Source organism: Engraulis encrasicolus, chromosome 21, assembly GCF_034702125.1.
Source record: "Engraulis encrasicolus isolate BLACKSEA-1 chromosome 21, IST_EnEncr_1.0, whole genome shotgun sequence".
Taxonomy (NCBI): Eukaryota; Metazoa; Chordata; class Actinopteri; order Clupeiformes; family Engraulidae; genus Engraulis; species Engraulis encrasicolus.
In genome coordinates this window covers 32,462,719-32,479,239 of record NC_085877.1, presented here as the reverse complement: position 1 = coordinate 32,479,239, position 16,521 = coordinate 32,462,719, and the positions used below count along the sequence as shown (strand labels likewise).

General features: G+C 43.2%; 1 protein-coding gene across 1 annotated transcript; it reads left to right on the top strand.

Moving 5' to 3' along the window:
* Positions 1-63: 63 nt before the first annotated feature.
* Positions 64-10,628, top strand: pip4p1b (phosphatidylinositol-4,5-bisphosphate 4-phosphatase 1b). Its single transcript, XM_063187407.1, has 7 exons — positions 64-353; positions 801-976; positions 3,247-3,353; positions 8,895-9,000; positions 10,049-10,101; positions 10,243-10,333; positions 10,460-10,628. Exons 1-7 carry the CDS (start codon positions 251-253, stop codon positions 10,601-10,603), a joined length of 780 nt encoding a protein of 259 aa, XP_063043477.1. The 5' UTR covers positions 64-250; the 3' UTR covers positions 10,604-10,628.
* Positions 10,629-16,521: the final 5,893 nt, after the last annotated feature.

The following is a 16,521-nucleotide window of genomic DNA, read 5'->3' as shown; positions in this document are numbered from 1 at the left end:
AAAAGAAGTCCAATGGCGCCACACTGTGTTCCAACAAGAGAAGTGCAAACGAGAAATTAGTGTCACGTGGTGTTGTTATTATTTCCCCTCACTTCCTGGAATGCGCAGTCATGTGATCATGTGATGCTTCCTTGTGTGTCCAGTTCCGCTGCTGTTTAACGCACGGCATCTTGGTCAGTAGCCTACTGTGTCATTATACAACATTTAATACTTTCCTGCTGTTATCTCCGTGCCTTGCGTTGTTCATGGAATGGCGGACAGTGAACGATCGCCGTTGCTGGCTGATACGCGAGAGGAGCCGACTGAGGTGTCTGCAGGGGAGAGCCAGTATGGAGTGCTGACCAAACCTCAGAGTGAGTGAATGCTTTGGAAGCAGGACAGCTACGATGAGCTTTTGGCCTGCTGCAGCAGCAAAAAACATTGAGAAAAATAATGTGTACATTCTTATAGTTATATCTGAATCAGCAGCATTTCGTACCTAACATGCTGTCACGCGAAATGTGTGAGAGCCGCAGATTAGCTGTAACCTAATTATCTTCTCACCCGGTTGGAGATGGATAGCTAGCATATCCACATGTGCGTTCACGTCATGCCACAGAATCGGAATTACGTAGTTTCACTTGTGTTGTTGCTTGCACATCAGAAAATACTGGGCAAAATGTAGCGATGCGCACAAAATTAAGCTAACACACTCAGGGCAGGTGAGCTGATGTGATCTTGTGCAACGCTCTGGCCATTCCTTGTTGTTGTGGGTACATGTTGCTATCTGTCTCTTTCTTTCTTTCTTTCGTTCTTTCCAGGTCTACCCCCCTTCCCCAGCGGTCCCCAGGAGGCTCCGCCACCCTACTCCCCCCTCGGCTCCCCAGACAGCAGCAGTGCCCCCGTTATTAGCTGCAGGGTGTGTCAGAGCCTGATCAACGTCGAGGGCAAGATCCATCAGCATGTAGTGAAATGCGGCGTCTGCAACGAGGCTACGGTAAGGAGGCAGTGGTGGGAACAGGTCTGGCAAACTCAAGATACAAACTCGGTGTCTATTCAACAACAACTGTACCCATATGTCAGAGCGCACCGTGGTTGGTCAGAAGTAAACATCAAAATCAGTTATGACCAATCAGTGTGACTGCCACCTCGGGGTAAATGGGTTGCTTGGCAGTAACCAGACATCTTTTCGCACCTGTCCTCCTGTGTGAGGTTAGGGTCTGGGCAGGCGTACCATAGGCTACCCTCTAGTCTTAAATTGCAACTTAAGTGAGAGTACAAGTCCTTGGGTGTCCAGCACTTGTTGAATTGAAGTTACAGTTTATGTAACTGTCAGTGAGTCAAAACGTGAACAACCTCACACTCACTTGTGCATTAGCCATGGTTTTTTTTTATACTTTTAAAATAGTATCGATGCAAGTCAATTCCAGATGACCTTGGGTGAAAAAAACAATGGGCCTACTATTGAAAGCAGTGAGTGGAGGTGCCTGGCAAGTAGTGCGCACATCATTAAGAGAAACTTAAGGGAGTGAAAAATCAATCCTCGGGTCATGCCATACTGATTAGTCCCCACTCACAAGGCAAGAAAGCCACACAACAATGGCGACAAAAGGTGATCCGGCTTAAATGCTGAGACGTGGGGCCCATATATGCTGCGTTCCAGTCAGACTGGTGGGAACTTGCGAGGGGGCATTAGCGAAACTCCCCTCCTCGACTTGTGCTCGAGGCTTCGATCGTGCTTCGCTGACCCCCTTGCTTTGTGGAGAGAATGATCAAGTTTCCCCGCTGGCAGCCTAGGATCAAAAACGTTTAGGGGGACATCTCCCCTTCAACATCTCAATATCAAATGAGAATATTTGCAGTGCACTAAGCACCCCACGTATGGGCTTGTACGCCCATGGTGACCCAGGTTCGAGTCTAGCCTGGGTCATTTCCCAGCCCTGGCCCGTCTATCTCTCAAGTGGAGAGGTATATTTGGGCCGCGCTCCGTGTTTGTTTGACCGGAAGGCTGGAATGCTTTGAGATGGGAAGTAGCTGACTCCCTTCCACGATGAAGTTCTTACTTCTCGACAGTGTTGCCAGACGGAAAGGGCTGAACTATCCTACCAAAACAAAAAAAAGTCATTTTTTTGGAATGACATTATCGTTCACAAACCAAATGGTTGTTTAAGGCAACTCATTGAAAACTCTGAAATTATTGTACATTATGTGTTTCTGATCGTACAGAGGACAAACTTATGGTACAAATACGATGATTATCATACATCTGGCAACTCTGCTACTCGGGAACGCAACGTACAGGGCTCATTAAAGGCGGTGTGTATGCATGTTACTGCCGAGTCACCTCATGTGGTGCAACATTACAGTGAGGCTTGTGAGTTGCGCTTGATTTGCAGCGGACTGACTGGCTGCCTTGACTGACTTAGCCTATGGTGGTGAGCTTTTGTATGGAGTGTGTGTGTCTGTGTCTGGGGCAGCCGTGGCCTAGTGGTTAGAGAGTTGGTCTTTCAATCTTGGGGTTGCTGGTTCGAATCCCCCCTGACCTCTCCCTACATCTCCATCCATGGCTGAAGTGCCCTTGAGCAAGGCACCTAACCCCACATTGCTCCAGGGACTGTAACCAATACCCTGAAAATAATAGTTGTAAGTCGCTTTGAATAAATTAAAGCGTCAGCTAAATGCAATGTAATGTAATGTAATAATGTGTCTGTGTCTTTGTGTGTGTCTGTGTCTGTGTCTTTGTGTGTGTGAGTGTGTGTGGGCCTCAAAAAGCCTCAGACTTTATCCATATCATGTTCGGTGGTTCTGTGTGTAATATGACGTGCACATGACATAATTGTGGATCTAGAACTTTCTCAAGAGCTCTGTGCTTGAGCTGTAAATCATGACCTCCAGCATTTCGGTCTCCATTCTGACAACCCTGTCTTGGGGTCCTTCCAGTCTTAGCAATACATTACACTATGATGTCGACAAAATGGGATTTACAATATACAACATGCTTTTGCATAGTAATTGTGATTAAGACATGTTAAGTTAAGTAATAGTTCTTTCTTTCTTTCTTTCTTTCTTTCTTTCTTTCTTTCTTTCTTTATTTATTTCTCTCTCTCTCTCTCTCTCTCTCTCTCTCTCTCTCTCTCTCTCTCTCTCTCTCTCTCTCTCTGACCAGAGGGAGTGGATTGATGTACTGATCTATGTATATGTCCAAACACTAATGTCATGCTGGCATGCCAATAAAAGTCTATTCTTCTTCTGTCTCTGGTGGTGTAGCCCATAAAGAACGCTCCTACTGGGAAGAAGTACGTCCGATGCCCCTGCAACTGCCTGCTCATCTGCAAGGTGACCTCCCAGAGGATCGCATGCCCACGGCCATACTGGTGAGTAGAGAGAGAGAGAGAGAGATGAAAGCTAGTGATTACGAGGTATGGAGAGTAGAGAGAGAAGAAAGAAAGAAAGAAAGAAAGAAAGAAAGAAAGAAAGAAAGAAAGAAAGAAAGAAAGAAAGAAAGAAAGAAAGAAAGAAAGATAGTATGAGTGTCTGCCATAATGCCAAATAAGGAGGGGAAGAACTAGAGAGAGAGAGAGAGAGAGAGAATACTGTTGAGAAAGACGATGGGAGAGAGAGAATGAGAGACGGTACAGAGGGACTGTCTAAGTTTGTGGGGTTTGTGCTTTGGAAGCGAGCGAGAGGAATATTGGACATAAACCCACTAAATCCTGCTAAGTAGGAAACTGTACTCACTGGTTTGGACATGTACAGTATATAGCGCATATCTATAAACTTACTCTGAAGACACTTTCCCACCGTTCCTTTACATTTGACTTTTTTTCATAGGACTGAAACACTGTCTGTGCATCTCTTAAGGAGTACTTTATTGACAAACATCTATGCAACCGGAGTTGGCACAGAAGATTGAAATTTCGCTTGAACAGTCTCTCCAATGTACTTGGAGCTAAACATACTCACATACCACCATATTGATGTAGACTATATACTGTAGATATGCCACTGCATAGAGTGAGCAGGCAAATACCATCCAAGTTCAGAACATGTACTTATGCTAGTGTTTCTCGGATGGTGCTCTTGTGCACTTCGGGCACTATGTCTCAGTGCGTAATTAATATGCCATATGCGCGCTGAAACATGAACACTGAAATTCACAATTGCATCATTTGAGGCAGCAGTAGGACCCTAACTTAACCCCTTAGCGCAGAGCCTATGACATGTTATAACCTTACTGTCACCAAAATCGTAATGACCATGTCTTAATCTGTTACTTAAGGTTCTCGGTAAAGTCATAGCGATGTTGTTATGATGTAGTTGCGTATTGTCAGCATGCGAGTGAATAGGCCCATCGATGGCACCATCTGCAATAGGAGGCTGCAGGTACTTCACAGTACATGCAGGCTTTTTCGTGACATTTTGAAGTGTCTTCCCCTCAGAAGTGGAATCTCTTCACAATCCTTTCGTATGTACAGTGTAGGGGTCGACCGATACAGTTTTTTTAATGGCTGATGCGATACCGTTTTTTTTTTCCATCACCCTTGGCCGATACCCGATTTCTGGTACCCGATATTTGGGGCCGATATGGTTTTAAAAAAAGGTTAAAAAATGACAAATATTCCATAAATATTCCAAATATTCTCTAGTTAAAAATAAACATTTCTTTAACATAATCAAATTGAGGTAGAACATGTAACATTTAAACACCCACTCTAACAATCAAGTAATGTCTAACAATCAAGTAATCAAAAAAATAAGTGTCTTGGTGCTTTTAAAAAAATCCTGAATGACATAAAATAATAGATATTGCGTATCGGCCAAAACCACACGCGTATCGGCCGATACCGATACACTTAAAATATGCAAATATCGGACCGATATATATATATATATATATTGGTCTATCCTTAGTACAGTGTATATTCTGCATGCATTACACTTCAAAGTGACACAAATAACACCTCTAGTTTAACCTGGTGGCAAAGTTCATATTTGCTCAACATTGATGTGGTGATTTGCAGCAACTGTTTCTTTGAGGTATCAGGGAGTTGAGTAAGACTAACTTTACAATCTCTTCAAAGAGGCAGTCAATTAAGTAATGGCTAAAAATGACCACTTTAAGGAGAATGCTAGCCCTTCTTTTTTCACCCTGGTCAATATTTCACTTCATTTAATTAGTCTAAAATGCTATAGACAAAGAGTTGGCTCCGCTCCAGCTTTCTTGTGTTGCCAAGACATGGTGGGGGTGTCAAGGCTAAGCTTCAGTGGTTTCCAGCCCAGCTAACATAAACTGAGTAGCAGTATTGATTCAGTTTACTTAAAGGGGCACAAAGTAGCGTTTTCACGTTGATTAATCACCTTCACGATTCAGCTGATGCTCAAATAAATCGTTAATAGGTGAATGGTGACACTGTCTTGATAGCTTTGGTTTCATGGTACGCTGTCAGAAATTGCAACATTGGCTGACGGTCCCACAAGCGATGTGGGGGGGATTGGTATACGATAATCTGACTTAACACAGGAGACATATTCACATTTGCATTGATCATTGGTTCTCTAAAATGAAAAATAGTAAAACCGTGAGGGAAGAAAACATTTTATATGTCAGGCATGTCGACGGGCTCAGTGCAAACTCAGACAAACTGCTGAGGGCGACTTTAAAAGCAGACTTGCCAATTTTTTTTTTTTTTTTTTTTTTTTTTTTAATCACCTGCATGAGTCAGCAGTGTTTTCCCATACATACAGTGCCCTCCATAATTATTGGCACCCCTGGTTGAGATGTGTTAAAAGCCTTAAAATAAATTCAGTGTTTATTGCAGAAGAATACTGTCACACTGAAAATTGTAGGAAAATGTAGCCTTCAACTCAAATGAATTGTAAGAAAATAAAAAAATCCCTGACTAAAAAATAATTATTTTTCATTAAATCACCTGTTCCACAATTATTGGCACCCTTAACAATTCCCAGGAAATAAATATAATTGAAGCATTTCTGTCATTTCTACAGTAGTTTACAAAGTTTACCAGAGTATGTAGGAACATTTAATTAGTAATTCATCACTTCCTGTTTCCCTGGGGTATAAATATGACGTGACACCGAGGCCATTTCTCTTATCCACTCTTAAACATGGGAAAGACAAAGGAACACAGCATACAAGTGAGGCAGATGTGCGTCGACCTTCACAGGTCAGGCAGAGGCTACAAGAAGATTGCCACTCAACTGCAGCTGCCCATATCCACTGTGAGAGGAATAATTAAGAAGTTCAAAACAACTGGAACAGTGGTAAACAAGCCTGGACGAGGACCCAAGTTTATTTTGCCACCACGCACAGTGAGGAGGATGGTAAGAGAAATCAAAAGATCTCCAAAGCTCACTGTTACAGAATTACAACAAATGGTAGCATCCTGGGGTCACAAAGTCTCCAAATCAACCATCAGGCGCTGTCTACACGCCAACAAGCTGTTTGGGAGGCATGCACGGAGAAAACCTTTCCTCACTCACAATCATAAACGCAAGCGTCTGGAGTTCGCCAAGCGGTATTGGGGCTTCAACTGGGACCGTGTGCTTTGGTCAGATGAGACCAAGATTGAGCTTTTTGGCAACAAACACTCTAAGTGGGTCTGGCGTACCACGAAAGATGCGCATGCTGAAAAGCACTTCATACCCACTGTGAAGTATGGGGGTGGGTCAGTGATGCTGTGGGGCTGTTTCGCTTCCAAAGGCCCTGGGAACCTTGTTAGGGTGCATGGCATCATGAATGCTTTGAAATACCAGGACATTTTAAATCAAAATCTGTTGCCCTCTGCCCGAAAGCTGAAGCTGGGTCGTCACTGGGTCTTTCAGCAAGACAATGACCCTAAACATATGGCCAAATCTACACAGAAATGGTTCACCAGACACAAAATCAAGCTCCTCCCATGGCCATCTCAGTCCCCTGACCTCAACCCCATTGAGAACCTGTGGGGTGAGCTGAAGAGGAGAGTACAGAGGAGAGGACCCAGGTCTCTGGATGATTTAGAGAGATTCTGCAAAGAGGAATGGCTGAAGATCCCTCTTTCTGTCTTTTCCCATCTTGTGAAACATTATAGGAGAAGATTAGCGGCTGTTTTGTTGGCAAAAGGGGGTTGTACAAAATATTAACACCAGGGGTGCTAATAATTGTGACACACATTATTTGATGTCAAATAATTATTTCTTTATGTGGGATTTTTTTCCCCACTGAATAAATGCACTTGTATTGAAGGTTGGATTTTTCTCTTTTTTTCCATTAAGGTCCCATATTATTTAGAAAAAAAATAATAATTGGAAGCTAAAAAACACATCTCAACCAGGGGTGCCAATAATTATGGAGGGCACTGTATACCATTCTGTGGTGCATCACCACAGAATGAAAGTCAAGCACCACAAATTGATCAACAGCCGCATAGTCATGTCAATGGTACACGCATAATACTTGCACTGACCCAATGGTTTATTCCCATTGCACCACACAATGCTGCTTAGTCTGAGGGAAACACTGATCAGCCAATGCCTAAATGAGTCATAAGCACTATTTTTGTTTTCTTTTTTTAAGAACAATTAAGTTTTTCACGCAGGCATGTCGAAAAAAAACCTTTGAGTACCGCCCGAACTGTGGTTTAAAAAACCTTTCTGTTATTATTAGATAGTTGTGATGGTCCTCAGAGAATGGGATCACATAGTGGACAATACAGTGGAAGAGTAAGGGATAGCGAGAGGTAAGATGAGAGTGATGAAGAGTTGAAGCCGCAGAACCTGAGAGCCAATCGGAGCGAGGCGTAGCTCCGGATGTCTGCTGTGTTGTTAGGTCAGAGGAGGAAGTTCAGGTTTCAGAATGGGGAAAGGACACTCTTTCTAATATGCGGACTCTCGTCCCTCCTTGCTCACTTGCTTGCTTGTGGCCTCGTGATGAAGTCACTGACGAGTGAAGTGTATTTCAATATCTCACAAAAGGGCAATTCTAATGTCATTTTCTAATTTGCAAACTGAGTGGTAAATAAAGAATAGTCTCCCAAAAGTTGTTGTGGCTGGGCTGACAGCGGGGAAACTTTGTTTTCTCCACGGAGGCGGGGTGTCAGTGAAACGCGAGGCCACAAGCACAAGCGGAGGACAAGAGTCCACATATTGGAAAGAACTCTAGGGGTCCATCTCGGTATCTAACCTCCCATCCTCTCCTTTTGCTTGTGTCCTGGTGCCCCAACTCTGTGAGGGGGAAAAAACAAATTTTCCCTGCTGTCAACCTAGACAAAACAACTTTTCGGGGTGATTTTCCAAATTCCCAACTGCCAATGAGAAAATTACCTTTTTGAAGTGTGCTTTTGCGAGATAATGAAATAATACTCATCGCTTCATGAGGCCACAAGCAATAGGAGTGGAAGTGTGAGATTGAGTTGGAGCCCAGGAGCCGAGGAGTTGTGCTGGCCAGCTAAAAGTCCTCCATGTGTCATGAAATCTTGGTCATTTACATTTCATTGTAGTTTTGCAGTGCAGTTAACCTGCAATTGTGTGCTGTCTGTGGGAATGCGCACTATATCAGAGTGTGTACTTGGTGGCTTATGAACTGCCTCTGATGTTGAAAAGTCTTGGTGCAGAAAAGCAGTGCATCACTTTTTTAATTTGAGATTAAATTAAGTCAGATCTGTTGGCGTCAACAGTGTTTCACCGTGCACTATAGACTTGTAGGCTACTTATGGGTGTTTCTGAGTATATCATTGGTGACTTGTGTGCTGAAAAGTCTTCATGTTTTGTAACATTCCTTGCACCTTTTAATCAATGAGATGAAACTAGAAACGGTCTTAATGTGTGTGTGTGTGTGTGTGTGTGTGTGTGTGTGTGTGTGTGTGTGTGTGTGTGTGTGTGTGTGTGTGTGTGTGTGTGTGTGTGTGTGTGTGTTCCAGTAAGCGGATCATCAATCTGGGCCCGGTCCATCCTGGGTCGGTAGCTGCCGAGCCTCAACCCACTGGGGCACGCGTGTGTTGCGGACACTGCGCCAACACCTTCCTGGTAAGACTCTCCGACATTAGACAGTTATTCACATTGTATAGATACCGGTATAAATATTGTCATTACTGTCGCAATTAGATATATCCAGTTTTTACTGATTCCTGGTCATTCTCTGTGCACGCACGCGCACATGCATACATACATCGTCATTGCCATCGCATTTTGATTCATTCAGTTTTTATTCATTCATTCATTGCTGTTGCTGTTGTATTTAAAACACTTCCCCGATAAGACATTGCATGCATGCATTGTCATTACCGTCGCATGCATCTCCATCTTCATCATTGTTGTGTGCAGTCATAGTGAAATTTAACGGAACTGTTTAAATAGTGTTTAAGTGTATTGTCACGGCACTGCACTGAAATGTTGCACCAACATCTTCCTGATGATCTTCCAGTATCACACAGACCTGCATGCATCATCATTACTGTTGCATTGCTGGGGACACATTTAACTGGATTTTTCAGTAGTGTTTAAATGCTCAAAAGAGTTTTTGGGGTCTTTTGTCTCCTTAGAAAGTCGCTCACAAGTGTTGGTTGTCGGGTTGTAGCTTTGTTATCAGCTGTTTTTTTATTCACATTGTCATCATGGCAGTCGTCATTAAATGTAGTGTCATCATTAGCACATTTAAATGCATCGTCATTACCGCCACATTTAAATGCATCATCAGTATTGTTTTGAGTCACCATGATTGCATAACATCTAACTGCATTGTCATCAACTTGGCATTTCTAAACTTGCTTTTACACACAGAGCAAAAGTGCAATGGAAACATGAGCATAACGGGGTCAAGCAGACTTGTATTGATACCTGACTGTCCTGAAATATCTGTTAATGTGGATTTGCATTAAATGATTCATTTCTGAAACAATATCACAATTTGTTGTATTTTGTCTGACTGGTTATTATTTGATTGGTTTAATTGGGGTTTAATTTCACTTCTCCCCTCTTCTTTCCTCTCCTCTCCTTTTCTCCTTTTCATCCCTCTGCTCTCTGTTCCTTCTTCTTTTCTCCTCGCTTCTCCTCTCCTCTCCTCTCCTCTCCTCAGTGGACTGAGTTCACAGACAGAACACTAGCGAGATGCCCGCACTGCAGGAAAGTGTAAGTGCAGCTCCGGTTTCAGAACAACCGCATACAATTTAACCCGACTTCAACCAACTTTCCATTTCACTGTGACAAGCTTGTTGGTGCTTCATGCCTTAAAAAGTCTTTATTTCTATTTTAATTTCCGTGTATTTGTAGGTCCTCTATTGGCCAGCGGTACCCGAGAAGGCAGAGCTTGTGGTGCTACCTGTTATGTTTGCTGTTCGCCATCGCCACGGCGGGCCTAATAGTGAGTACTCTATGGTTTTGTACAACAGTGGCCACCTGGTCCAATGTCATTCCTACTGAAGCCAGGGTCAAACTACATGACTCCTGATTTTGTGACGCCGTCTGTGTGTGTGTGTCCTTCCTCCAGGCGGGCACGTGGGTCCAGACCCAGACCAACAAGCTTATCTACTTGGCATGGGCGGTTCTGATCGTGCTGCTGCTGCTGAGCCTGGCCCGGGCCATCTACTGGACCTGCATGAAGATTAGCGAGCCCCTACAGAGCTACGCCTGAGCTACCAGCAGAACCAGAACCAGAACAAGACCAAGACCAATGACGGGGTAGGGGCAGGGACTAGGGGAGCATCGGAGAGAGGGCAGGGGAGAGGAAATGGTATTTTGGCCTTAGAGGGAGATGAAAAAGGGGGAGGAGAGAGAAGCAGGGGTTAGGATGAGGAAGATGGTAGGGTGGGGGAACAAAACCAGTGACCGAGTGGACAGGGATTGTGGTGGTGGTGGTGGTGGTGGTGGTGATGGGGGGGTGGGGGGTGGGGTGACTGTGATGTAGTGGGCAGAGGAAACAGTCTTGGCCTTAGAGTGAGGTGGAGGTAGAGAGTGGTAGAGGATAGAGTGAGAAAGATGGTGTGAAGGGGTTGTGTGGTGGGGTTGGGTTGGTAGCAACCAGGACCAGAACAAAACCAATGACGGGGTGGAGGGGGAGTGGAATGGACAGAGGAAACATTCTTCGCCTTAGAAGAGCGATATAGACGGGTGTCGAGAGAGGGGGAAGATGTGTGGGGTGATAACCTTAGAGAGCGATAGAGACAGGGGGTGAGGTAGATGGAAGGGGTTAGGGTGGAGAACTGAGAAGTTCTCACAATGTTGAGGACAGAGGAAGCTTAGTCTTAGATGGAGAGAGAGATGGAGTGAGTGGTGGAGAAAGGTGGTAGAGAAGAGAAGAGTTGGATGGAGAGCTGGGGTTGAGTGAGAATGGAGAGGAATAGATGACTGTAAGGAAGATGTAGATTTAAAAGAGGTTGCATTTAGTTTAGTGTGTGTGTGTGTGTGTGTGAGCGTGCTTGTGTGTGCGTTTGTGGTGTGCTGACTTGGAAGCGAATTCTAGCGGGTGAAGGCAATAAACTTACCTTTTTGTACATGTTTAAAAAAAAAAAAAAAACGTAATTCCAGTTATGAAATAATGCCGTGCTGATCAAACTATTATTATTACCTGTGCTATGTAGCTTCTCTGAGCATCCATTTCCAACCACACTACTTCCCAAATCACAATTTTGTCAGTGTCAACCCTGTTACTGACCTACCCTACCCCCTGTTGAAATGCTTTGGGCAGTGTCAACCCTGTTACTGACCCACCCCACCCCCTAGGCATGGCCCTTGTTGAAATGCTTTGGTCGGTGTCAACCCTGTTACTGAACCGACCCACCCCACCCCCAAAGGCATGTCCTTTGTTGAAACACTTCGGTCAGTGTCAACCTGTCCTCCCTGTTTCATACCCCAACAACCACCGCCTGTGGCATGGCGTCCCATGTTGAAATACTAAAACATGAAACCCCACCCCCTGTGGCTATACTGACCCCCCCCCCTTCGGCCCTTCACTTACCATTCCATTCCAACTACTTCCTAGTGGCATTAACAATTACTGTGACACGCCCACTTTCTCTCCGAAGAAGGTGGGTGACGAGTATGTTTCTTCTGTCTTAATTTTGGAGAACGTACATATTGGTTTACGGCTTGCTTGGACCATTGTTTGACCAAAATCCTCCCTCTCCCCGCACCATCCTTGTTATGTTCATTTGCATTCCCAGTCTCTTACTGTATAATAAACGAGGGTGACAAAAGGCAGCATTTTTAAGCATGCAGCTCTTATTAACGGTAATTAAACAAACAGCTATTTGAATATGGTTATGGTGATTGTGGCGCTCTAAAAACGAAGCCATGACATGCTTGCAGGTGCTCACATGTTCTCTCTTCTCTCTTTCTCTCACACAGACATAGTAGATACACACACGCGTGAGCGCGCGCACGCACACATTTGTGACCTCTAGATAGCTGGACACCTGTGTGTGTGCGTGTGCACGCATATGTGTGAGGACTACATAACATGAATAAAGCGAGTAAGCTCGGAGCCAGCTTCAGACCAAGCTTTTTTTTCGTCTGTCGCTCAGTAGCGAGGGGCATTCTGTGCTAGTAATGCTAATTGTTTAGCACTTTTTGATTTGTTGTGGCTGGTTTTCGTTTTAAATGTTCTTTTCTTCTTCCTTTTCTTTTTTTTTGATTGTCACTGCTGAGATTAAAATAATACAAGTGAATACAAGAATCATAATACAATATGATTCATGAACTCAAATATCTAACCAAGTACAAACTGGAAACAAAAATGGTGTTATGCATCTCGAGCTAAAGGGCAGACCAAACACTACTTTGCTTGAAAGCTATAAACACACGCATGCGCACACACACACACACACACACACGCATTCACACACACATTCACACACACATAGCTACATTAATATACAATGTCGCTGGCATTTGGGATATCATTTTAGGGAAACAACTATCGACATTTACCTTCGGCTTTCCTTACAAACTAACTCGGGTCTGCCTTTTTAAAATCCTTGATTTTTGCTTTGTTTTGTTATTTTCAGGTATTTAATATTGTCAAATGTAAATGTTAAAATGTTATTAGTACAGTGGATGACAACTAATTCATTTCTTGTCTGTTTATTTTTGCATTGTTTTGTACATTTATCTGTGATAAATACTTTAACAATGGAGCATGAGTGTCAGCGGTGGTATGTCTGCAGCATCCAGTGTACATGATTATAAAGTCTATGCAACACATTGAAAGGATATGATTTCAAATACACAGAATATTTCAAAGGACAATTCAATCAAAACACCAGAACAGTTGTTTAAAAGGCTTTAATCGCAAGTTTCTACAAATGTTTGTAACAAAGAACAAAAATGAAGTGGGTTGAAAGTTCACACATACATCTGCACTTGTCCCGTACCCATGCTGTTACGCTCAAATATAGTTCAGTGGAGTCTCTAGGACTGGTCTGCTGTAGCCAGGCCGCGCCCTCCTGGTGACGTAACACCTTCGGCGTTGCAACTAGTCAGATCAAGAGCAATGCAAGAACTTTCTGAGTTTCCGCAAATACGGGAACTCCTTTCACTTTGTCGGGAAGCAAACAATCATAAGCAAACCAAGGGAGGCAGGTCAACCGTTATGACGTGGTCAGACCAAGTCTCGAAGAGATTTGAACGTCGATGATAATCAGGCCTAGGTCTGTCTCAAAGGCAAAGAAGGTGTAAAGCAGTGGTCTTGAATTATTTTCCCCCAAGGGTCAAATTATGTCGCGCGAATGAGGCTGAGGGCCAAACTAATCGCCCAACCATATGGCCAGAGATAGCATGTTTTCATTTGTTCCAACCTCATGGCGGGACAAATGTTTGCCATGCCCGGCCCATTTTGAGACCACTGGTGTGAACAGTGAGGAAACTAACCTTTTTAGCCCACTTGCTGTTCTCCAACTGGAGACATTGAAGAGGTGCTATGTCAGAAACGTGTATGAACTCAGTCCAGTAGACTGATTAACATGGTTCGGCTTCAAATATACAGTAAAGACTCGACTTTAATCAGCCTTTGATTGTACTTTTTTCTATTTTATTTTTTTCACTCTGATACACCTTAAATGAAATGGAAGGGGATATTTTAGGGATATAGCTTTTTATTAGTATTATTATGATCAATAATAATTGTGAGGCTTTAAATTGTGTTCTTTTTTGTCATTGCTCTCCCACTCCAGATTCTTAATCTCTTGTATCGCCATGGCAACATCTTGTACACATTGACGGATACAATATGTGCACTCCACAACACATGAAATGTTACATCTTCTTTAGACCTGGTGCCCTCTAAGACAAATTAACATACACAGCACACAAGAAATCACATCATTTTAGATCCACCCCCTCTAGCACAACTTACAAAGAGGAGCCACATCATTTCATACCTACAATATACTTTCAATAAAAAAAAAACGAAGTTTGCAAAACATACACATTTATGCATGTGTGTGCACAGACACATATGCACCTCTCAGTCAGGGAGTCATACACACGTGCACGCACACACACACACGACAATACACAGACGCAATTCTTACAGAAAGTTTAGACAGTTTGATTGAAGAATTGACTATTCACAGACTAGGATTGATAACATTTTGACCTGAGCTCAGGTGGCCTGACTCGCACAGTCTTGGACTGAAGATGCCACCATGTGACTAGCAGAGACAGGTCAGCACCTGCAAAGATGTGGAAATGAATGCACATTTTTCTAACACAATGTCGAATGGAGAACAATAGCTCATTGCTCGGAAGCGGTACAGTATATAATCACAATATGGCAGAACAATTTGTACCAATACGTACCAATTTGCTTTTTCTTTTTTTTTGCCTCTAGGCATCTTTAAATGATTCTCATAGCCTGACAGATCAGTCTGGAGGCAGACACCATGTACTGTACTAGCCCATCCCAGTTGACTGCTTTCTAATGAAAAACAATAGACAGGGATGCTGACAGTCTGGAACATATGGGTATGTTGTTCTGGGCCCAGGAAAAGAGAGTGCCCAGAATGGGCTCCTCCTCAATACATTGTATGTATAAGGTGGGGGCCGTTTCAAATGACTTTGTCCTGGGCCCAGCCAAAGCTCAGTGGCCCTTCCTATTCACATTAAAACAAAGTCAATTGGCCTAACTGCAAACACTTTCCGGTAAAAGAGCAAAATAGTTTCTGACCAACTGAGTGTCTTATAAAAAAAAGAGTGAGCAGTCAGTTGTCAGGGGCCTCCACAGTCAATACTGGGTGCCTCATTGACCTTTTATTCCGGAACCTTCAACCACAACATTGTGCGCCCACACACTCGCACAGACCTCGCCTACCTGTACAAACACAAACAATAGAACTGAATAGAGTTGTGTGCAGAGGGTTGGGCATGAGTGAGCACACTTTACAGATTTACAGGTCTCATTCTGTGATTGCTGAGTCTTACAGTCAGTTTTAAGGATTATTATTATTATTATTATTATTATTGTTATTATTATTATTATTAGGTAATCCAAGATTACTTGGATTCAATATATGACAAAACCTTACAAATCATGTGCTTACAGTATTTCTCACACGTTTCTCATAGTTAAATTGCTACTCTGTAACCTGACTCTCGCCAGCTTGTATGTTTCCCCTCGTCTTTACGATACTTTCTGGGTATCCCCCATAGCCAACACGTTTTTGATTGATGCTCCTTATTGAAAATCCTTGCATGTGATTTGTATTAACAACCTGTCCTCGTCTTTGCTGACGTGCAATTTAAGCCACTCACATCAAACTCGATCTGTGACACAGCTGGGAACAACAGGTGGATCTTGATTGGCTCATTCATTCAGAAATGATTTTCACGGTCCTCTGATGGTTGTGTGAGGAAGGAACACCTTTGCGTGTAGTTTGCCAAAGCGCAGCCAGATGGCGTACGTAAGGTCAGGCTAGCTACAGTACATTTACTGTTGACCCGCCTGACATGAGTCATGCTGCAGAAATCTGTAGCCTTTTAGTTATGGTACCATGTGCACACAAATGGTAATAAAGCTTACAACACAATAAATAAATAAACAAACAGGTGACTTTTTAAAAATTAAAATCACAGGTTGTTGAGTAGTCCAAGTGAGGTTGCTGATGTTGTATTTAGGCACCTGACAAGCTGACGTGTCTGCCGGCTTTTGTACCATGCGCTGTACATAGGTGCTGATGTTGTTACCATGACAACCAACTGTATTCCATTTCCATTGTTGCGTATCATCCTCTACCACTAACACATTGAAAGTGACACAGACACTCCATAACTCCTCTGGTATCCAAACTAGCTTTTCTGCTTGAGAAGTCACAAACAGACATCACAATGGAAAACAACTGAACCGAAAGCACGTTTCAGGCGAAGAGTATGTACAGTCCATCTCATTTTCGTGGATGGCACCAACACAACACAGCTGCAGTCTGCCAGCCTTTGTAGCATGTACTGTAATGTGTATTACGTGCTGATGTTGAACAAGTGAAATACAATAGATTGCTTTTCAATTGAAATTGAACTAGTTGATTAGGTTGAATTGAGAGAGAAAAAAACATGGTCTGC

Excerpts from the sequence above, each read along its gene's own strand:
- pip4p1b (XM_063187407.1), top strand. The coding sequence starts at position 251 with ATGGCGGACAGTGAACGATCGCCGTTGCTGGCTGATACGCGAGAGGAG. Across the intron at positions 977-3,246 it reads GCGTCTGCAACGAGGCTACG|CCCATAAAGAACGCTCCTAC; the intron begins GTAAGGAGGCAG and ends CTGGTGGTGTAG. Across the intron at positions 10,334-10,459 it reads TCGCCACGGCGGGCCTAATA|GCGGGCACGTGGGTCCAGAC; the intron begins GTGAGTACTCTA and ends TCCTTCCTCCAG.